This window comes from Urocitellus parryii, chromosome 9 (genome assembly GCF_045843805.1).
Source record: "Urocitellus parryii isolate mUroPar1 chromosome 9, mUroPar1.hap1, whole genome shotgun sequence".
In the NCBI taxonomy this organism is placed as follows: Eukaryota; Metazoa; Chordata; class Mammalia; order Rodentia; family Sciuridae; genus Urocitellus; species Urocitellus parryii.
Window position 1 is genome coordinate 137632393 of NC_135539.1, and position 25164 is coordinate 137657556.

General features: G+C 32.5%; 1 protein-coding gene across 5 annotated transcripts in view; it reads left to right on the forward strand.

Annotated features, from left to right (window-relative positions):
- Positions 1–25164, forward strand: part of Cop1 (COP1 E3 ubiquitin ligase) — a 172574-nt gene that overhangs the window by 97513 nt on the left and 49897 nt on the right. For all 5 annotated transcript variants that reach the window (XM_026388476.2, XM_026388479.2, XM_026388477.2 and 2 more), the window contains 4 exons: positions 13112–13255; positions 13795–13903; positions 14307–14388; positions 16800–16916. In XM_026388476.2, the coding sequence (XP_026244261.1) occupies positions 13112–13255; positions 13795–13903; positions 14307–14388; positions 16800–16916 (452 nt within the window). The remainder of the gene's footprint in view (positions 1–13111; positions 13256–13794; positions 13904–14306; positions 14389–16799; positions 16917–25164) is intronic.

Genomic DNA, 25164 nt, shown 5'->3' on the forward strand with positions numbered 1-25164 from the left:
TCAAATTGTTGAAATTGAGTTATGTCAGGCATTACTAAATTCATGAAAAGAAAATGTTCATATATCGAAGCATTCATTGATGCTAACTCAATTTACTTCTCAGACACCCATAGGAAAAGTAATTCATTCTTTTCAGGTTCTGGTACCTCTATTATTCGCTTGTTAACTAGGCCTGAATGATGAACATTTTTTAATTTTAATTTAATGTTGTTACATTCAAGTGGTCTCTTTTTGCATAGTTCAAAACATTCAAATTTTGTTTTTAAAGTAGCTATTTAAAAAGAAAAGATTATTTTTGCTGAACATCAGTTTATAATGAATTTTGATCCAGATCAGATTTAGGGTAACTGTAACTTTTAACATGTTTATGTTTTGTTTGATACCAGGGATTGATTCCAGGAGCACTTATCCCCTGAGCCACATTCCCAGCTGTATTTATTTTTTATTTTGAATCAGGATCTCACTAAGTTGTATAGAGCCTTGCCAAGTGGCTGAGGCTGGCCTTAGAAGTTGGAATCCTCCTGCCTCAGCCCCATAAATTGCTATGATTACAGGCATATAACATCATGTCCAGCTTTAATATGCTTTTGATTGTAGAGTGCTATTGAATTTTAAATTTTTATTTAACAGATCTCCAAGCACTTATTAACTGGATTTATAAAAAAGAGATATACTTTTAAGGACTGCCAGTATCCCCCCCACAACACACACACACACACACACTCACACTCACACACCCCTGCCCTGCCTCTCTGAGTCAGAATATATTTCTATCATTGTCTTAAAAGTCACTGGCTATATAGGACTGCGGAAAAATAAGATGAAAGGAAGTGCAGAAGAGAAGACTTTCTTCCTAAATTTTGCCTGGGATCCATCTTTTAAAGCAGTTATTTGCTGAACAGTGTTTTAGGCTGGAAGTTCCCTGCTGGGTAGTAAGAGGAAAGGAGAAGAAAGTGGGCATGGAGGCAGATACTTTGGGAGATTAGGTCACTGGGAATTAAAAAATCTTTTAAGAGCTGTACAGTTTCCATATGTCATCTTACAGTGATGGGAGAAGTAGTGGTTGTAGTTTGTTATGACATTAACATACTTTCTTCTATTCTTTCTTTATATCCCAAATCATGTTGTATGTCATTTTTTGCATAACTTTGTGGTTGAAAGTAGAAATTGTTGTTAAAAACTGGGCTATCTTTGTGCTTAGCAAGTTTAAGGGGAGGATAAACTTTGAGCATAGCCTCTGGAGAAAACATGTAGAGGAAAGGTAAAGAAATATAATTCACATATATTCAGTTGTGTAGACTACCTCTGCAGGAGAAAGCCTTTATGAATCTTTGGAGTACAACTCCAAATTTGAAGTAGGGGCTAGAAAGAGCAGATTGCATGAGTAAAGTTTCATTTGGATGAAAAAAAAATGTGATCTTATTTCTTTGTTATCTATCCTATATAGAAATAGGCCCAATTAATCTTATTTAAATGAGATGAAATGAGAATTTGAAATTATTCTAGCATTTTATGTGGCACATTGTAAATACTGAGTAAATGTTAGTGTTATAATTTCAGATTTACAAGCTTACCCTTAGAATAGTGCTTCAGAATTAGAACTAGAGCTTGTTAAAATAAGATTGCAGAGCCCCACTCCCGTAATTTCTGATGATCTAGTCTGTATAGGGGGAAAAAAAAAGTGGATTTCTAACAAATTCCCATGTAATACTAATGGTACTTGTCTGAGAAATGTTGCTGTAGATTAAGAGCTTTGAAAAGAAGAAATTATGATAGAAAATATTTATAATCTTCAGGGAAAGGTCATGATTATTTTTTAATAAACCATATGTATTAGAACAGTTTAATAGCCACATAATAGACAGTATAATGAATTAATCAGATACTTACACCTATTTAAGTAATGAATAACTTTGGAATGTTCAGTATTAGAAGTGCAGGGTAGTTTGTCTCATAAAAGTGAGGTTCATTTTCGTGCTTAGATAATTTATAGATTTTGAACTTGCACAAAGGTGAGGTGTAAATATCTTTGAAAGTAGAAAATGTGGTCAATATAATCAGTAGGTGGGAAGAGGGAAAGCAAAAATAACTGTCCTGTGTTCAGGGTAGAGACTAAATAGATTCATTGAATTCTGTATTTCTACAGTAATTTATAAGGTAATTTTTTTGTTACTAGGCAGAAATACTATGATTTATTCCCATTTATAAAACAACAAAGAGAAAACAGATGATAAAAACTTCTTTTAATTGAAAATGCAGTTGATTTCAGTACGTTTCCTAACTGTAACATTGAAAACAAGTAAACAGTAGAATCGCATTATCAAGATTCTAAAAGTGATAGTCAAGCTAGAATTCTCTATTTGGGAAAGTTATTTCAAGATGAGCATAAATGCAGACATTTTAAATTAAGCAAAAATGAAGGGAGTTTAGAGAATGTTTGACATGTGCTTCAGGAAAAGAAATGATTTGAGAAGGAGACGTTTAAATTGAAGTAGTCAGGGTTCAGTCAGAGAAAATAAAGAATTTAAATGTTTCAAGCAGAAAGTAATTAAAATAAAAAAATTGGGAAATTTAAAAATTGTAATAAGGGATAGAAGATCAAAGTTGAGCAGCGGAGATTGTAAACCGTACATAAAGCAGCAACAGTAGCTTCCTCTTAACTCAATGTATATTATGCAATTTAAATGGTAATGCTGTGTCTATGTGCCTCAAATATACCATTCTGTTGGGCGATGTCAATAATGGGGAATGCTATGTATGTTTGGGGGCAAGGGTATGGAGAAAATCTATACCTTCACTAGTTTTGCTGTGAACCTAAAACTGCTCTAAACAATAATGTTAGTTTTTTTTTCTTTTAATGAGATAGGACCAAAATATCCCCTCTAAAGAGGAGTGATTGACATCTAAAAGAATTAAGAGTTTGATTAACTTTACAGCGTCTTAATTTAACATGGATATTAACATCTCTTTGAAAAATAATTAATTAAAACAATTTGGATCTGGATCTCTTTAAAAAAAACTCAGTTGAAACAATACATATTATCACAGAAAATGTGATAAGTGTGTATAGGCAAAAACTCCTGTCAAAAGGAAAAAACTTTGATGATAAATGACAATGTAAAACACGTGTGTGTGCTGTATTTAAATAAGAGTTCTTAAAATACAAGAGCTGTGAGTGTTGAAAATGAGATTTAATTCATGTTAGAAAGCATTGAATTTCAATTTCTTAGTTTCTGTCCTTCACTCTGCCTTAATCTGCCATTTTTTTTTTTTTGCGCGCGCGCACACACACACACACACACACACACACACACACACAATGTTGTAATGATTGAGTCCAGTCCATGGTGGAGTTTAAGTAAAAATCCCTGTATTAACTCTAAGAGAAAAGAAGCATATTTAAATATTTAATTGAGACTTTAAAGCAGATCCATGACAGGCTGAGTGGACCAAAAATAAAACTATGTAAGTTTTAAATGGTTTTCTAACTAACAAGCTAGAGCATATATACAAACACTGATAAAGAATAAACTTTTCTTTAAACTATCTTTGGAACATCAGAAAATGTGCAAAATCTTGATCATATACCAAACCTTAAATTATAGAAAAATAAAAGAGCAGAGAATGCATTCTCTGATCACAATATGGAATAAGATGATTAGGAGATAATGGAATGAGATAAATTTAGGAGATGATAAAAACTTATCGTGTTCCAGGCATGGTTGCACACACCTGTAATTCCAGTAGCTCTGGAGACCAGGGCAGGAGGATGGCCTAGTTCAAGGTCAGCCTCAGCAATTTAGCAAAGCCCTAAACAACTTAATGAGACCTTGTCTTAAAAATAAAAAAGAGCTGGGGATGTGGCTCTTTGGTTAAGTGCTTCTGGGTTCAATTCCTGGTAGGGGGAAAAAAACCCAACCTACAGGCAAATCTAAATGCTGTTAGGCAGCTCTAAAGATCAAAAGGGAGATGAATCTACTGTGATGAAACTTCTCTGTGTTGGAACCTGTAGAGATAGCTCAGTGCTGAGAATGAACTTCTTGCTTTCAGCCCTTACTGATAAAGAAAATACGGGAAGAATGTAGTTAAGCACCTAACCAAAGAAGCCAGAGAAAGAGCAAAATAAATCTAAATAAAATAGAAATAAGTAGGATAAAAGTAATACATTATGAAAATAATTATTAAATCAATCCATAGTCTTTTTAAAACAGATGATGCAGACTGCTAGTTCACCTGATTAAGTAAAACTAGGAGAAACCATGAGTACATTAAAAAAAGAAAAAGAAACCGGGGAAATGACTGCCAGTACATAGGAAGAAAAAAACACTAAGAAAAAACTGTGCTCAGACTGTTGTAGGTAATTTGGGGAACTTGAATGAAAGAGATTATTTTCTAGGGACTGTAAGTGATCTAAACAGGCCAGGCCCTAAAAGGAAACAAAAATCTTTATGGACTAATAAATTATGATAGGAAAAAATAAAGTTGACAAATAGAAAATAATCTAAGGACACAAACTAACTGGAAAAAGTGAGACATCTAAAAGAAGAAAACTTTAAATTTTGTTTAATTAACAATATCTTAAACAAATAGAAACAACATATTCCTAGATGGAAACACATCATAAAAATCGGTGTATAAATTTTACATGATTGTAATGAAAATGCCAATGGGTACATTTGGTTTAGGAAATAGATAAGTTGTTTTCAAACTTTAAAATACAGTTTACCAATGTGAAAATTCAGAGGATAAAGAATAATGAGAAGGCAAGCTGGGCAGGTTGTTGGGGGCTGAGGCAGAAGGATGACAAGTTTGAGACCATACTCAGTAACTCAGTGAGATCCTGTCAGAAAACAAACCAATCAAAACCAAACCAAAACAAAAACTCCCCTGGGTTCAATTTCCAGCACCAAAAAGCAAGAGTAGGGGTTAATGAGAGGGCACTGGTTCCTACAAGATGTTACCACATATTATGATGAAATTTTAATTAAAACTGTGTGGTGTAAGAATACAGAGAATGTCATCCCACATTCTTGTAAGAATTTAGTAAATACAGTATAAACATTATTCATATGAAAAGTAAAATACTTAGTGCACTCCTCATAAAACAAATTCCAGATAGATTGAATATTTAAATAGAAAAAAACGAAACTGGCAAACTTTTTAAAAAAAAATCAGGATACAGTTGTTTAAAATCCTATGAAAAACAGTAAAAAAGGAATAAAGAAAATAATGCAAGGAAGCATGGGATAGAGGCAGACTCAAGGTAGCTGCTTGAAGCAAGTTAGGTTAATGGCCTTAATGAGAATCTGATGTTGAGTTAAGACCTAATGGAAGAGAGGAAGTGTTTGCCATGTGCATACTGAGAGAAGAGTACTACATCCTCAGGTTTTATCAGGTGCTGTATGCTTGGGTGGAAAGAGGTGTGGAATTTCTTAGGTGTACCCTTGAGACTAGGGTAGCTGGAACAAGGGAAGCTGGAACAAGTGATTACCATTTTGTAATCACTTCACCTTTTTCAGAAGGTTACATAATAAGCCATTAAGTATTTTGAACCAATGGAATGATGATGTGACTTGTGTTGAGAATAGATTATGGATTTTAGGACATTAAATATGGAAGAAATGATACTAGTAAAGAGCCTTTTATAATAATACAGATAAGAAATATTGTGACTTCATTGAGAATAGTAGCACTGAGCCAGTGCTTTGGTTTAAATGTTTTTGTTGTTCCCCCTTTACCACCACCACCACCGATATTCATTTGTAGAAACTTAATCTCCAGGATGAAGGTATTTGGATGGGGATCCTTAAGAGTGAGTGGAATGTGTCCTTACAAAAGAAGCTTAGAGACCCTCTATCCCTTTCTCCATTTATTGCCACATGAGACTCAGGAAAGAGGCCATTGCAAGATAACAAATCTTTATCTTGTACTTCCATCCTTCAGAACTGTGAGAAATAAATTTCTCTTTAGATTACCCAGTTTTAGGTATTTTGTTACAGAAGCCCAGAAAGACTAAGAAATCAGCAAGGAGTTCTTAGACTTTGGATATATTTTAGAGATAGGGCTGAACGATGTTGTTGGTTAAAGTTAATAAGGAGATGGTTAATTAATAAGATGAAGCTGATGTTTGGCAGGGTATTCAGAAACTCAATTTAGGACAAAGATGCCTGTTAAGTTAAAATTGGAGCTGTCAGGCATGAGATATTAGTGCAGAAAGAAATCTGGTATCTGAGACACACATCACATAATCATGAGTGTATAAAATTGTGATAGGGGATAAGACCACCAAAGAAATTCATGAAGATTAAAAGGTGACAAGGTACATAGATTTAGCTCTGGGATACTTAAATATAAAAGTGATGATGAGGAGGAAGTAGAATGTGACGTAACTGCCAATGGGGTAGGTGAAAAATAACCTCTTTCAAGGAGAAGACAGAGATCATGTGTGTTAGCTGTTGTTGATGTTCAAGTTAAGAATTCACAGTTAACTATTACATTTAGCAACCTGGAGGTCATTGTTGACCTTGTAACAACACTTACAATGGTATAAGCTTGGTTCCAAGAAGTTAAAGAGAGTGGAGAAGACAAATTGGATTGAGTGTGAATTTTTGTGTGTGTGCAAAGTTCTTCTGTTAGAAAAGCAACAGGATGGTAGCTAAAATAGGTTTGCAAGAGATTTTTTTTTTTTAAACTTGATAAGAAAGAAAAACTTTGAATGGCTTGTGGAAAAGATCCAAGGTAGATGGAAAAGTTGATGATATGAGAAAGGATGTAGAATTTAGGAAGGTAAGCAAGGGATGGGGCCGAGCATACAGATGACCTTTTGATCAGATCTGGCAACTTGGATCATTCATTTTGGAATGACAAGAGAAGTGACATAGTAGATCAAAGTATGTTGGGATAAATGCTGGTAAGTGAAGATTGTGTTGATGGGAGCTGTTGAAAATTACCTTCTTGTTCTTTTTATATTTTCAATAAACTGAAGAGCAAAATCGTCTGGAAGAATGGGGATTGTTGTCAGAAAGTGCTATGTCAGGTTAATTTGATCTTATAGAGGGGCATAGTTAATGCATATGTTTAGGATATGATCATTGTTGTATGGAGTGGAAAGAATAAAAGATCTTTGGAGAAGAGGACCTATAGATGATAAAACTAAGAATTGTGACAGGAGTGGATTTGGAGGCAGAAACAGTGAACTGATAATTAAAAATTTCCAAGAATGCATGGGGTGATAGAAGGAGTAACAAGGAGAGAAATATTGGGTGATTTATGTTACAGGAGATTTTTGAGCTGGGGCATTTAAGAGGGAAAATGGTTAGAAGATGCTGTATAGCAAGGAGAACACTGACTAAGTCTCTGAACATGGCTTGCAGAAGGGCTTCAGGGAAAGCAGTGTTTTCAGGGGTGAGCAGATTCAGTTAGATAAACAGAATAGTTAGGGAAGGAATGGACGTAGTTAGGAGCACTAGAGGATGGTGAGAGGTTTATCTTTTACTTATATTAAAATGCACATAATGTTTGATGTAGCACTTATGTCCTGGGATACATGGACTTAAACATTTAAGAATGTTCTTCAATATGTGAGAAATAACAGGAGGATATAATTGCACAATAAAACTTTAGAATTAATTATTTTACTCAATTAATTATAATTACTATAGTAAACTGATTAAATTCATGATATATTCATGTGATGGAATTCTATGCAATCCTTGGGAAAGAATGAAAGAAGGCTAATATATACAGATATGAAATGATACTGTTAGTTGAGGGGGAAAAACACTTATGAAAACCAGTATGTATAATGCCATTTCACGTGTTTAGTTCAAAAATGTGAATCCCCACGTTTGTGCATAGGAAAATTCTTATTAGGATATAGAAACTAAAATTATTGGACGCTTATTTGGAAATCCTGGGAGGAAGACCTTTTTTTTCCCCTGTACATTTTTACTGTTGGCTACATATTTTTTTTTAATAAAAAAGTTTCAAAACATTCAAGCTGTGTTGGAGGATTTTCCACAATAGTGGGAGATTAAATTTTGCATCATAGAAAATGAAAATTATGTGACATACTTGACATTCTTCTATGGATCTCTCAAATACTGTTTGTTTTTGTTTTGTTTTTAAAATATTTTTTTTTAGTTGTAAATGGACACAATATCTTTACTTTATTTACTTATTTTTTATGTGGTGCTGAGGATCAAACCCAGTGCCTCACTCATGCGAGGTGAGTGCTCTTCCACTGAGCTACAACCCCAGCCCTGTTTTTGTTTTTTAATATCTTGATTTTTCATTGGCTCAGTCAGTATCTGGCAGATAACAGGCCCTCCAAATATTTGATTACTGAAAATATTCATGCATCATTCTTTAATTTAGGTGGGCCTCAGGAACCATTGACTTCTGAATTCCTGTGCGTGTTTTAACTTAACTGATTTGATTATACTATGTACAATCATTCCTACTATTATGAACCCTGTGAGCCTACCTTATTCTTTTCCCTCCTCATATTAACTTCTTGCTCAAGTTGAATTTCTGTTGTTATCACTATGTATAAAATAGTGTATAGTGTTATTCTTTGTTGTTGTTCTTGTCTGTGTGTATGATCTTTAGAGACCAGCCCATTTATTAACATTACAATGGCAGTTTGCATAATGATTGGGAGCATAGACTCTGAAACTAGATGGTTTTAATTATGTAACATAATCTTGGTCAAATTATTGAACATCAGTATACCTTAGTTTCTTTATCTATTTAGTAAAGATTTAATTTATGTACAGTTCTTAAAAACAATGCTTGACATATAGTAAGTATTATATATGTAGAGGGAGTTTATCTATTAATGTTGATTAATTTGAGGGGAGGCTTAATGACACCAATTCTTTATTGACCTTACTCATGTTTGTGTTCTTTAAAGATCTGCCCATTTCTTTTCATTAATGATCAGTTTCTTAATGTATATTCTGTTTCTTTGAAATTATGGTTACCTGTTATTCTTGTGACACACTGATAATAATGAATGAGATTTTTTAACAACTGTTCTTACTTGATATTTTCCTTTGATAAATTAGGTTCCAGTGTTCAGGGATATTAATCTACCTTGTTTGTTAATATATATTTTATAATTGCAAAAAGGTATAACAGACTGTAGGAACACTGACGAAATTCATTTCTTGAGCATATTGACAGCTTTGCATTGCTCGTGTGCCACATTATACCTGAAGTATGCATTAATCTGCTGTCCTATGTGGTCTGTTGCTTTGCTGCTTAATCAGTTGATTGATGGCCTTTTGGACAAAGAATATAACTAGTTTTCTATAACTGAATTGTTTTTCAACTGTTCACATAAATCACTTTCTTTAAACACTTGAAATATTTCAAAGTATGAAAGAAAAAAACAGCCATGTTTAAAGTAAGTTTCCAGTATATTTTTCAGAGGAAATTTGTGTATTTTGAATTAAAAATATCCTGTGAAATCAAATTTATCATTACAGTAAATTTTTCATAAACCAGTGGGTTTAATAATTGCTGGTGATAATATAGGGCAGAAGTGGATTTTATATAATAGCAAGACTTCTTACAACTATTTTTAAGATTTAAATTGCATAAGCAGATACATTTCACTTAATTTGCTTACCTTTTGTCTCAGCCTATCTAGTCATGGTACACTTTTGTATTATTTTTGTGTTATGCGACTATAGTAAAAGTGAAATATCCAAAACATAAGAAAATAGTAGCAATGAAATCAAATCAAAATGTTAATTTTTTAGTGTGAAATGTAAAAGTGGACTAATGTAGCTAAATAATAAACTGGGTTACAAAAAAGGACAGAACTGTCTTTAACAACAGGGTATCAGAAAAAATAATATACTTTAAGTCATTGTATCAGCTGTTTTGATAGTTTGTGTCAGTTTTCTCTGCAGTATCTTTCAACTTGATTTAATAAGTTGCTGTTTAATATTAAAGCTTTTTTATATTAAAAACTAACAGTTTACTAATGATATGTTTTTCAGTGGCATACTTTTACTAGTACAACATTGTAATGCTGTTGTTGTATTAGCTGTGTTTGTTTATAAGTGAGCAAAAGAGCATTTAGGCATGATTTAACTGGTTCTCACTTGAAGTCTCAGGCACACCAAAACCTCCTAAGTTGAAGACAGGATTTCGGTTTTTGTAACTCTGTTATTTACCAAATATAGTATTATTTCTCCTTCAGTGACATGAGGCTGTGAAAATAAAATTGAGTTGAGATACATGAATATTTGCCATCAATAAAATTCTGCTATGATAGTGTCTACAGCACAGCAAATGGTAGCTGGGCAGCAGTTCAATTAAGATTAGTGTACAGATTAATCCATTACATTGCTATATAGTCATATTTTATTGGAGGGAACATTTGCTGAATTGTGCCATAGTTACACTTAATGAAATTCTTGCAAAAATTATGTAAAATTAAAGAAGAAACTAAAGTTCATTAATAAATTGACATCACACTGTCTTGAATGGAAGTATTCTTAATGTGTACTTACTCTTTTTTATCCATCATCACCAGCTTAGTAAGTTTCTTATTAAATGATTACCATTAATTGTTCAGTAAAGGTATATGACATCATGTAGGTGTTTGTATTTATATGCCTTTAATGAACGTTTGACATTTGCAAGTATTTGAGAAGAAATTCACACACATGGTTGCAGAAGGCACATTCATACATAGTTTTATTTGATTTTAAGCCTTAACCTTTATACTTTACATTCCGACTTGTACACAAATAATCATTGGCATCAACTCTAATGCCAGATTACCTCATTTTTTAAAAATGCTATCTCAATCACATGTAAGATAGCTGATTTTGAACAGGTTACTTTAATTCCTATTGTTCTCATCTAAAAATGTGGATGATGATAATAAATAATAACCACCTCATAGGGTTGTTAGATTAAATGAGTTAATACCTGCAAAATGTTTAATAGTGAATCATACATGGACATTGTTATTATTATATAATTGTAGATCAGTGAGAATTATCATGTAGTCTAGATTTATAGCTAAATGACTAGGGAGCATGCTTAAATCATGTGGAGAAGTAATGTATGTGATGATTCTTTTCAATTTTTACTTCCATTAGGCCACTTAGATTCCTAGCTAGTTATATAACAATGACTTTGTTGAGGCTCCACCTTAAGTTCCTCAAAAGTTAATAAGAGCTTGTACTTTGCTTTGAAATAGCTTACTTTGAAATTTGCCTTTAAACAAACAATAAGATCACTAAGAAATAGGACTGAATTCCCCAAGTTAACTCTAACTGAAGAGAAAGAGTTTAAGGATTGCTGCCCCTATTTGTAATATAAGTGATATGTATTGGTGCAGCAGTCTGGCTGGGCACAAAATCATGAGCCACTCAAGCAGGAACAGACTTTATTTCTGAACTCCCTTGAACGCCCAGGCAGACAGCAGGGGTCTAATATCCAATTGAATACTCATCTTAACATAACCATTATCATCTCAATGGCTTGCTGGCATCACCTTTCAACCAAAAATGCCATGCTTCATTCCTACTTCTCTATGGCTCTCAGCATATCCCCTCTTCTGTTTAATTAAGCACCAAGCATGTGGCTTAGGGACCGTGCCTGTTAGGCTGTCCAATACTACATATGGCTCTTACCCGTCATAGGATGAGCTGACCTCAAGGCGTCAGCCTCCTGTCTTAGGTTGGTACCACTGCAATTGGATCATCCCGGTCACTGACTACTGGTCCAGCATACAGCCATACTTGTGGATAGGCCTATGCACCAGTGGGGGGGGGGGGTTTGTGAGGTTCTTTGCCTCACCTCTGTTGGCCCCCAAATTTGGCCTTTGCACCAGTGGGGGGGTGAGGTTCTTTGCCTCACCTTTGTTGGCCCCCAAATTTGGCCTTGGTGCCAGTGGGGGGGTGAGCTTCTTTGCCTCACCTCTCTTGGCCCCCAAAATTTAGACCATCACTAGCAGAAGGGAGGAGGATACAGAAATGCCACAACACTAAGCCAATTGACGGCTCCTTTGAAAAATTGTACCACCAGTGACATCATCAGCAAAAATACTCCAGCATTACTACAATTCGCTGCACCAACAGATAGTTCACAATGTATACAAGTGATACATAGTCCAGGCAAGTTCTGCAAGCAGTTCAAAGCGGAGGAATCTATCAATATGTCCATTTCCTCCCAAAGTAAATCGACTCCTTGATTGAGCATTACTTGTTGAGTTATTATTCATTGATGCATCAGTTTATACAGTTTACTGTGATAGCTATTGAAGAAGCTGTAGTTTGGTTTTATCTTTGTCTTCACCAGCACTGGAATGAAGATAGGAATTCTGGCAATGATGGCTTAAAAAAAAAATATGTAACATTCCAACAGGTACTAAGAAAACAATTTTCTGAACAATTTACATTATCCTGAACAGAATTATTAAATATAATGAAAAGGAAAGGTGAAACTAAACAAACAGATCTGTTAACCTCATTATTTGTTCACATTTAAAACAATCCTCAACAGCTGTTTTACCCATATTGGAGATCACTTTTGTTTGGGAGATATATCGGGAATGGATTTGGAGAAAAGTAATGACAAAAATGGCTCCATTTTTATGTGTGTTCTGTCCCTTTTTCATCACCCAGTTCAGTATTTCGGCTTGTATGCTATTTTATTAAAATAGCATTAAGTGCTCTGAAATCTGTCACAAAATGATAGGAAAAGAAATAACTAGAATTTGTGCAAAAATTAATTGATAATATTCTTTTGACATGTTTATAATGTACCAAACCATTCAAACCATTAAATTTTACTATGGTTAATAGAGCTGAATTGAAAAGCATATCAGGTGTCGGGAACAAAAGCCTGTCTGCAAGCACAGCTGTATATGCACAGCTAGCTGTCTTGGTGTATCTTGATGTGTTATCATGGACATGGGCCTAGCATAATTTGAACATATTTCAAATAGATCTTTTATCCATGTAGATCAAATAATTTTCATTTTAAAAATAGAAAGTATAAAATTCTGAAAATTGTTTTTGTAAATGTCACAAGGATAGGTAAATGATTTTAAGGGATAAACTATATACTTTTTCCTCCTTAGTATTGAGTTTGACAGAGATTGTGACTATTTTGCAATTGCTGGGGTTACAAAGAAGATTAAAGTCTATGAATATGGCACAGTCATCCAGGATGCAGTGGATATTCATTACCCTGAGAATGAAATGACTTGCAATTCCAAAATCAGGTATTTACATGGTTTTCTTGTCCTGATGCAGTATGTATATAACAGTTGGTATGTATAATTAATGAGAGATTGTTTTACCTTTCCATGAGATTCCTTACACATTCATGGTGAATGATGTAATTGCACTGCATATATGGAGGATGTGTTATTGACTTAAAACAGAATATCTTTTTAGATGTTGTAGAATTTGGGGGAATTGAGAATAGCTAAAACCGTAAATGTTGAAAGTTTGACTTTGTTAGAACATTTTAATTGAAATTTCAGTCATAAGTTACATTGGTCAAGGCAAAATTTTTTGGATATACAGAAACCCAGTTCAAACTAGTTTATTTGGCTTGTGTGATTCTCTACAACTGAAAGCTGTAATCTCATATCCATCTTACAACTAGTGATCAGAGTAAAAAGGGTTAAAGGCCATTACTTGATTTATTACTTTCAGTTTAAAAATCTAGGAGTTGTTGGTAGAATTGCGATTGTGAACTTTAAATAAAAGCTGCTCTTATTATTTATATGTAAAGTAAGTTTTAACTTTCTTTCAGCTGTATCAGTTGGAGTAGCTACCATAAGAACTTGTTAGCTAGCAGTGATTATGAAGGCACTGTTATCCTATGGGATGGATTCACAGGACAGAGGTCAAAGGTCTATCAGGTAAATTAAGGTACTAGTTATATAAGAATAAGAATTATATTTTTGCCTCATTTTCTTAACAATTATAGAACTTCATGTGTGTTATGATTACAGATTTGGAGACTATTTGATATTTTTACACATGTGTGATAATTGTAATACCTCATCCAAAGGATTTCTTCAGACTTTGATGTTTTTATCAATCTCTCAAATAAATTTCCAAAAATAATAATATTAGTAAATGTATATATAAAAAGATTTATAATTGCTTTGCATCAATATTTTAGTTTGCTTTTTTTTTAGCCTCTTGTCTTTCCTGCCCTTTCATAGCAATAAATTGGTTATCAGTATTTTGTTGTTTCATTTTACTTTATTTATTTTAAGATCTATATTCTAAGTCTTTTTGTCTTCCTTCTATATCCAGGAGCACGAGAAGAGGTGTTGGAGTGTTGATTTTAATTTGATGGATCCTAAACTTTTAGCTTCAGGTTCTGATGATGCAAAAGGTACTATTTGAATCTCTCTCCTAGCATTACCCTCTCCTGCTAATTCCTTTAATTGGCTGAGATACAAACACTTAGTGAAAGACTCCTGTTAATCCTTTGTGATTACTGATAAACTATGCCAAACATAATTTACAAAAATCAGTTTCTCTTTTTTGAGTGAAGGAAAAATGAATGTATTGCATTCTTATAATGATGTTTTCTGGATTTGTGCCACATAATGACATTTTAAATTGCTGTCATCTTATAGCCAGGTCCTTTGGAAGTTTTGGGTGTATCCTAAAGTCTCTTCACAAAGTTTATAATATTTTAAGGCAAAACCTCTGTATTTCTTTTTGCCTGTTTAATTGACTTTTTCTCTTTTTTATCCATCTTTGTTATCATTTTCTGTTATTCTTACTGTGCTTCTCTGATATGATTCTTCTATTAGGTTTATAAAGCTCTGTGGACAAATTTCTTTTACCTTACAGTCAGTAGCCTTAAATTCTTTGCCCTTTTGTTCTTTTCTTCATGTATCTTCCAGACTAATGGTTAGATAGACAAAAATAGGTCTGGCATTGCAAGCATTCTGTTTTCTCTACATCCTTTCAACACTTATTATTTCCTTCCTTCTTACCTTCCTCCTTCCTCTTGCCTTTCCCCTTTTAATTTATTTGTTTATATTTTTTTAAATATATGTTTGAAGATCCTAATATTAGGAACAAAGTGGTAGCTCATTGGGGTTTTTATTTCTGCTTTTTTGTCATTTATTCAGACTTTGATGTTTTTATCAATCTTTCAAATAAGTTTCCAAAAATAATAATATTAGTAAATGTATGTATAAAAAGATTTATAATTGCTTTGCAACTATAAATTCATTTTTTTTTTGAAAAATTATCTATTCAAAGTCTCCTCTTTTAATCAGCTTATTTGTTTTTGTTTTTGGTTTATTTGCTTGGGTTGTAAGAATTATCTGTATATTCTGGATGTTAATCACTTATCAGATATGTGATTTGCAAATGTTTTCTCCCATTCTGTGGTTGCCTTTTTAATTTGTTAATAATGTTCTTTGATGAATGAATTTTTTTTAATTTTGATGAAATTTAAGTTGTTTTTTGTTGTTGTTGTTGTTGCCTGTGCCTTTGGTGTCATAACCAAGACATCACTGACAAATTAAATGTCATGAAGGTTTTCTCCCTTGTTTCCCTTTAGGAGTGTTTTAGTTCTTACATTTATGTCTTTGATCTATTTAAATTTTGTGTATGGTATAGGATACGACTTTATTCTTTTACACATGGATATCCAGTTTTCCCGGGACCTCTTGTTAAAAATACTGTCTTTTCCTATGTTGAATGGTGTCAGCACCCTTTTCAAAAATCATTCCACTGTCCATACAAGGTTTTATCTCTGGTTTTTCTGCATTAGTCATTGGTTTTTTAATGTATGTCTTTGTGCTATTACCACATTGTTTTGATTAATCTAGAGTTGTTTTGAAATGAAGAAGGATGAGTCCTTCTTGTTTGTTTCTTTTAAAGATTATTTTGGCTATTTGAGACCCTTGAAATTCTGTATATTTTTTTTCTATTTTTGTAAAATACTTGGGGGTTTTGGAAGGGATTGCATTGAGATTTCATTGATTTTTTTAATATTTTCTTCTTGATCTGGGCTTAATTTCCTCTCCTTTTTTGAGTTTAAGGTGAAGTTTTGTCACCGTTTTGAGACCTCCTTTTTTCTAATCTAAACGCTTTGTTACACATTTCCCTTTAAGCATTTCTATAGACGGTTCCAAAAATATTCTTACATATGAAAATATATGATGTTTGTCAGAGTATGTACACTTAAGCACATATTTAAATAATACTATAATGAATGCACATGTAAGGGATATGCCACCTTACTCTAGATTGCTTGTTTTGTTAACCTGTCCTTTTAATTTAATTTAATTTTTTTTTTAATTTTACTTTGGTACTAAGGATTGAACTCAGAGGTACTCAACCACTGAGCCATATCCCCACCCTTTTAAATATATTATTTAGAGACAGGATCTTTCTAAAGTTGTTTACGGCCTCACTAAGTTGCTGAGGCTGGCTTTGAACTCATAATACTCCTGCCCCCACCTTCCAAGCTGCTGGGATTACAAGTGTGCGCCACCTTGCATGGCTTGTTACCTGTCTTTTAAGTTAAGTTTTCTTGTGGGTCTGAATTACCTCTCAGTATAAAATCATTGTTTATTTTGGCTTTGACATTGAAGCTAGACTTTGTTGGCTTCAAATAAGTTGTTGTGTTCTTCAGGCATTCTGTTTAAACACTTTTTGGTCCTGGTAAACCAAATTATTTTACATTGGCACAAAGCACATCAGTCATAACAAGGAAACTTTTCAAGTTACAGAAGTACTTGCTAATGTATTTATTTCTCTTTATTGTCTTTCCCTTAGTGAAGCTGTGGTCTACCAACCTAGACAATTCAGTGGCAAGCATTGAGGCAAAGGCTAACGTGTGCTGTGTTAAATTTAGCCCTTCTTCTAGATACCATTTGGCTTTTGGCTGTGCGGGTAAGAAATGAAAGCAGATTTATTTGATTGATGTGGTTATCCTGCCTAGAGGAACTTTTTATTTTAATAAATAGCTACCTTTGTGAGCTTAAATTTTGTTCTCATTATTAGACTTGAAACTAGAGATATACCGTCCTTATTTACATAGTTAATATATCTTGATTGCACTATTCTGTCACTCTTTATTACATAATTTGAGTTTGTTGATTTTTTGCCTTATGAAGATATTTAAATAAGCTATATTCTGTAGGCACAATAAAGCTTTATTTATTTATTTTTTTTAAAGGAAGCCTATTCCTCTGGCAGTTTTTATTGTGCCTACTATGCAAAAACTAGGGACAGGGAATAATACAGTCTTTTATCATGGAGTACATGCTAATAGTATGTATATTGGTTTTTGTTTAATAGCAAAGAATCATTTGCTAAAGTATATTTCTTAACCTCAGTTACCATCTGTCTGGATTTCAGTGGGGCATTCCCACATTACACCTGTTGTACTGTCATTTTACTGTTAGTGTCCTTTTGCATTGTAAAAACAATCACGAGTTAGAAGATAAAACATATGGCTACTTTATTCTCAATTCCTTTATCTGCTGTATCTTTTCCCTTCTTGAATATTTACTAAAATATCAAATACCATAATTTAACTTCTTCCTGGTAAAAATCTGATTTTTTAAAAAATTAAGAACATCAAGGTTTACAAAAAAGATAAGTTATCAACATAATATGAGAACAATAGCAAATTTAAGAAAAGGGAAAGCATACTTTAAACTTTGACATTATACCTTTCACTGTTTTTTAACTCAAGTTGTCTTTCGCTGGGAAACTGATAAAATATCATAAATTTGAAGAGGGCATGTAGGTATGGGTAGAATTCTTTTTATTAGCATATGGAATTTTCTTTATAATGATTAGCTGGTACTTGCTTCCATTAATCTCTGCATTGATGATTGTGAAAGAAGGATGTTATGCATAAAACTCTTATAAAAAACACTGTGGCATGCATTAATTCTTTAGTTGTTTTCATTATTAATATTTTATCATGCATTCAATTAAAACATACTTAGTTTATTGTTATTAAGGTATTTTCTGTTTTATAAACACACATTAACCATTACCCATTGTTTATGGTAGATTATATTATCAGCATTAAATTAATATGCACAGATATGCATATCTTCAAACTTTTTCCTTCTTAGAAGATCAGAAGCTATTTTTAAAATGCTGGTAGGCAGTCTTACACCTGTAATGATTAACTGTATAAATTTTCATACATTTCTTACTTAATTTTATTATTTGCTTTTCCATGTAAGCTTTTTAAAAATTAGTTAATTAATTTTACAGTAAAATGAATTTTTACATACAGCATGCAAATGAAGCACAACTTCTCATTCCTCTGTATATACATGGTTCAGAGTCACTCCACTAGTGTAATCATACATGTATATAGAGTAATAATGTTGGTCTCTTTCTACTGTCCTTCCCATCTGAATAATCCTACCCATCCCCTCGCTCCCCTCTACACAAAACAGAATTCCTTCATTTTTCCCTATCTCCCTGCCTCACTATGAATCAGCATCCGCTTACCAGAGAAAACATTCAGCATTTAGTTTTTTAGTATTGGTTTATTTCACTTAGCATGATATTCTCTAGTTCCATCCTATTACCTGCAAGTGCCATAATTTCATTCTTTTTTAAGGCTGAGTAATATTTCATTGTGTACATATACCACAGTTTTTTTTTATCCATTCCTCTGTTGAAGGGCATCTAGGTTGATTCCACAGTTCATCTATTGTGAATTGAGCTGCTGTAAACATTGATGTGGCTGTATCACTGTAATATGCTGATTTTAAGTCCTTTGAGTATAGACCAAGGAGTGGGATAGCTGGGTCAAATGGTGATTCCATTCCAGGTTTTCTGAGATATCTCCATACTGCTTTCTATGGTGGTTGCACCAATTTGCAGTCTCACCAACAATGTATATCTTTTTCCACACATCACTGTGAACACTTATTATGGCTTATATTCTTGATAATTGCCATTCTGATTGGAGTGAGATGAAATCTTAGTTTTAATTTGCATTTCTCTAATTACTATAGATGATGAACATTTTTTCATATTTGTTGATTGATTGTATTTCTTCTTCTGTAAAGTGTTCAGTTTCTTATTGATTGGGTTATTTGTTTTGTTGTTGGTAAAGTTTTTTGAGTTCTTTATATATCCAGGAGATTAGTGCTCTGTCTGAGGTGCAAGTAGTAAAGATTTTTTTTCCCATTATGTAGGCTCTCTATTCATGTTATTGATTGTTTTCTTTGCTGAGAAGAAACTTTTTAGTTTGAATTTATCCCATTTATTGATTCTTAAAATTCTACTTTTTGTAGAAGTCTTGTAAAGGAAGTCAGGTCCTACGCCGACATGATGAAGATTTGGGCCTACTTTTTCTTCTATTAGGCATAAATGTTTTCAACTATATTTCATTATAACCTATACTCTTTAGCAGATGAAGTTTTAATTGTTTTTAAGTGTCCATATGACTCCAAAGAAATGGGAATTACAAAATGTAACCACCTATTCTTATGGTAATTACTTCTAACCGAAAATTAGAAAAAAAATAGTTTTGGAATAAATGAATGAGTTCCATTTAATGAAAGCAAAAATTATAACCAGGCAGCACAGATTTTCTTGCTGTAATAATCAGGAATTAATTATCTAATTTAGCAACCAGCCACACTTTGTCTGGGTTTGCGCTGATGAGAGCACATAGTGATTGACAACTGGTATTGTCCGAGAAACTTGTGGGTAGGGGTCAGTCTGTAGCGCAGTATTTCAAAGGAAATGCATCTACATACTTGTTCTCAATTGTACAAATGTGAAGTTGCACTCCTTTCATACATACACTCAGTTCTTCTTTTCCTTTGCTCTCTATTTTTACCTTAGATCAAATTCTACCTCTTTTGTACAAATGAAAGTTCTTTCTGTACTTTTATAATACCCATTAAAAACAAAGATACAATATGAATGCTTCCTTTTTTGAAGAGGAAAGAGAAAATGACTTCTAAGATGCAACCCCAAAATGAAAGAGCTCTTACAGGCAGCCTGGTTAAGTGATCCTTAATTACAGCTATAAAACATATTTATTTTTGGCCCTATTTTGCCAAAAAACAGCAGATACTCTGATTAATATATGCCTCATAGTTTTAGACCTTTTACTGTAGGAGCAGTCAGGTTGAAAGTATGCTTATGCACATATTTAAATAAGCTTGAAATTTTTCCTACAATTGTTGCTTTCAAACTATAATCTTATGGCAGTAGTAGTGAAGTTGTAAGTATACCAACTATGAATGGTCCTTTTGGATAAATGAAAATAAATTAAAATTCTGTCACTAATTTGGGCTTTTGACATAGTGATGTGGTAAATTGAGACATTTTAAACATCACTTTAGTCCTTTACAAATCACTTTAGTCCAAAAGAGAATAATATAATTGTTTATGGTTAGCTAGGAGAACATGGATTAAAAATTATACCAGGAGTAAAACCACAGCAGGAAGTACAGCTAAGTCAGTTTGCTCATTAAGAAAGAAACTTAAATCCTTTTTTTTTTAAATTTTTTAATATATATTTTATAGTTTTCGGCAGATACAACATCTTTGTTTGTATGTGGTGCTGAGGATCGAACCCGGGCTGCACACATGCCAGGCGAGTGCGCTACCACTTGAGCCACATCCCCAGCCCCTTCAATCCTTTATATTCCTTATACTGATCCATTGAGAGTAAAATAACAAGTGGAAAAAGTTTAATTATAAAATTATATTCCTAATTATCTCTAGTATTATCATCTGCTTTTTTATTTTTTTCCTGGTTAGGAAAATATGTGAATCCTATTGACTTTTCATTATCATATTGTTTGGAGATAGGCATAGTGTATAGAATGGGTGTGTGTATAGAGAGAATACTCCCTCTAGCCAGAATACAGTTTTGTTTTGAGTCTTGCATTCTCTAGAAGGACTTATCCGATTGATTAAGATGATATGGCAAGCCTGCTGCTTTGGGCAGTCTATTAATGAAAAAAAAAAAAAAAAGAAAATCTTACCACACAATTGATGAATGTGAGCATAACCATCTTAACTGTTAGAGTTTATTCTCCCATCTGTTTGGATTGCTCTCTTACTTTTAATAGAAATAAAATTTCTACTTACTACATTATAGATATTTGTAGATTGATTATCCAGTTATTGCCTGTTAAAGCTATCAAATAGAACTTACTGCACTAATGGACATATTTTATATTTATATTGTCTGATGTGATAGTTCTAGCTACATGTGGCTGAGGAGCATTTGATGTAGTTGCCATGACTGAGAGACTGAATTTTTGGTTTTATTTAGATTTAAATAATTTAATCATGGAGCTGGGGTTATGGCTCAGTGGTAGAGCTCTTGCCTAGCATGTGTGAGGCATTGGTTTTAGCACCACATATAAACAAATAAAATAAAGGTCCATTGACAACTAAAAAATATTTTAAAATAATAATAATAATTTAATCACATATTACTAGTTGCTACCATATTAGAGAAAAAGCACAGTTCGGAATCATCTATGAAGTATAGGCTCTGAATCATTGCCATCAAATTATTTATTTTTATATCAACTGAAACTGACAGATATTAAAATTTATTTTAATTAGAAAAGTTTGTTTAAAGAAGAATATTAACAATGGTGAAAGCTTTTCTTTCGCTGTATATAGCAATTCCTTAGAGGTAAAACTAGTCTTTTAAAAGTATTTTAACTTATTGTAACTCCTCTGAAGAATGTTTACATTTACACTTTCATTATAAATTACATTTATATTATAAATGGTGATATTATTTACATTGGCTTGTCATTTTAGCAGTGATTTTCCGAAGGGATAGTTTTGATACCTTGTTGGCCTGCAAAGGATATTCATGGAATTTTGTTACTTGGTTGTTTGCTGGATTAGCATAGTTTGGTTATAAAATTAAAAGGACGAATTCTCTTTACACTGACAAGGCCAAGGGGGTAAGGAATCAAATTTAGTATCACCATTAGAACAAACATGTATTTGCTCATATAGAAAGGACAATTACCTTGAAAGTATTCTTGTCCAAAACATTTAGCTTCAACATCATAATAAGACAGGATTAATATGTGTGGAAAAATATTCTGCAAAACAACACAAATAGCAATATTGTGAAATTTTCTATATAAAACACTGAGGATACATGACAAATATAAGGAGTTGTGACTTCAGAGTAGAAACCAAATAAATGAATAGTAATTAGGACTTTAAAAAAGAAAAACAATTGAGATATTTGAATATATAGTGTGTGTGAAATTATATTATGTCTACATTTTCTTGCGTATGACATGATGTTATTGTGGATACATAGAAGTTCTCATATTTAAAGGGTAGATGATAAAAAAAAGTAATATATCCTGATATTTAAAACTTACAGATAGTTGGAGAGGGGACACTGTATGTATGTAGAGTGGGGATTGTGCAATGATGAAACATTAATGGTTAGTGAGTCTGAAGTGAAGATTACTTATTTTGTTTTTTTTAAACTTCTTAGCAGGTTTGGTTTTTCAAATTAAAAGGTTAGGTGGGGAAGAAATAGGAGTTAAGACCATACCCTAATCCTAAAATTATTAAGCATGTTTTTAAAAGTATGGCAATATTTCAGAAATATAAAGAGACCTCTTTTTATAAAAGGAAAAAAATTATCAAGAATTCCCTTATGGATCTAAACTGTTTTATCACAACTTTGATAAAGTACATGTATAAATGTAAAAATCACGCACCATCTACATATGTTTCTAGCTCGTATACAACTTTTAATTCATATTATAATTAAATATAATCAATATATAAAATCAAGAAAATTCAAAATAACTAATGGAATAATACTAGTAGGATGGACTAATACATACTGTGATGAAAATGTTGCCACTTTACATAGCAAACTGGTTTGGGGTACTTAATTATAATTTTTTTTTTTTTTTTTTTTTTTTTGCTTTTGAGGTTATCAGACCTGTATTAATAACTACGATTTGATATTCACTTTCCATGCTACTTTTCTCATTCCAGCTACTGTAAAACTTAGTGTAGTGCAATTACAAAATTTAGTCTTTACCTATGTACTGTATCTTTTATATTTTATGTCCTCTTTTTATTAAACTGAAAATAATGTATACTTATTATTTTCATAATACAAATTATCTTTCACTTATTAAACAACTTGAGAAATTAAAGACTTATTTGAATATTTTTCACCTGGGAATATTACTACAAAAACAAGGTTTAATCCTTGTAAATGATAAATTTAATATTAGCACAACAATTAAAGAATGAAGTAGGATACATTTTTCCTTTTTTATTATTATTTTTCTTGGAGCCAGGATTTCACTGTGTTACCTAGGCTGGCCTCAAACTCCTGAATTCAACCAATCCTCTTGCCCCAGCCTCCCAAATAGCTGGGACTACAGGCATGTGCCATTGTGCCAACTTAATTTTCTCACTTTCACTTTGGCATGTACCAAATTGTTACTCTGTATTTGAACTTCTAAATCAAAAACTTCTGGATCAACAATGGAATGTTGTCACTTAAGGTGATTGCCTAATACAATTATAATAATAAACAGAAAAGCCATTGCAAAAAAATACTGGCAAAATTATCAAGACTAATCAACTCTGTACAACAAAACCTTATAAAACATGCAGTCACCACAGGAGAGAAGCTGGTTGTCAAAATAACCCTTCCTGAGAGTATTATTGGTATTTGACCTAACCCACAGTCTCCATGGGGAAAGACTATACTCAGAATTCAGAATCCAGAAGTGAATCCTAATATATATTTTCTACGAAAGTGCCAATGCAGTTCATTAGGAAAATGAATTTGTGCTGCAGTAATTGGGGATCACAAGCAAAACAATGAACTTAGACCCTTATTCCATATCTTGCATAAAAATTAACTTAGAATTTTATGAACTAAAATAACAAAACACTTTAAAATAGGAGTAAATCTTTAAAACTGTGAATTTAAAAATATGTAACACAAAAAGTGTCATCCATGAAAGAACTAATCAATAAATTGGACCTTATCAAAATTCACAACTTGTGGTATTCAAAATACACCATTAAGATAATAACAACTCATGTAACAGTGTTTGAAAACACAACTCATGTAACAGTGTTTGAAAACAGTAGCAAAAAACATCTGATAAAGGTCTTGTATGCAAATATTTCAAAGAACTCAAACTGGAATTTTCATGTATTTCTGATGGGAATATAAAATGGAGCAACCAACAGCTGTCAGTTTCTTAAAGAGTTAAACATAATATTATCACATGACTCAGATCTGTGCTTTTAAGGTGTCTTCCCAAGAGACACAAAAATGTGTCCTCACAAAGATTTGAATCTGATTGGTCATAGCAGCATTTTTCGTGATAATCAAAACCATGGAGACCTATTTCAACCAACTGATGAGTTTCCAGACAAAATGTGATAATATCTTTACAGTGGCTACTATTTGGTAGTTAAAAAAAAAAAAAAGGCACATGTTAAAACATGGATGAACCTCAGAAACATTATGCAGTGTATAAGAAGCCATACAATGGGGCCACATTATTTCATTTTAATATTCTGCAAGTCAATGTATACGGAGAGAAATAGAGGTTGGCTGGGTAGTGGGTAGAAAGAGGTTGGCTGGGTATTAGTGTGAAGAAAGTGTTCTAAAACAGATTGATGGCAATGGTCATGGTTATACTACTAGGTAAAAGTCATTGACTTGTATACATTCAGTTGATAAATTTTATTATATGCAAAATATGTCTCAGTGATTTTTAGAAAAGTGGGAAATAAAATTATTTAGCATTATTTTTTATAAAACTATTAGAATGTCACGATATACTTCAGATTTTTAAATATTCTGAACCCCTAATATTCTGTTTTTAGAAGTTAGATAAGAGGAAATATCTATGTAACTCCATATCAGACTAACACTGGCATGTATATGTATACACTTATTTGTAATCATATTTTGACAGATTCAAAAATAAAACAAAATATGTATCTTCCTTATTTTTGAAAATGGTCATATCTCTTAGTTTTCTGGCTGTTAGAAATGGATTGTTTATTTAGTTTAGGGATAAATAAAAATTATATATATGGGGTACGTGGTGATATTACCATAAATGTATACATTGTATAATGTTCAAACTAGGTTACATAG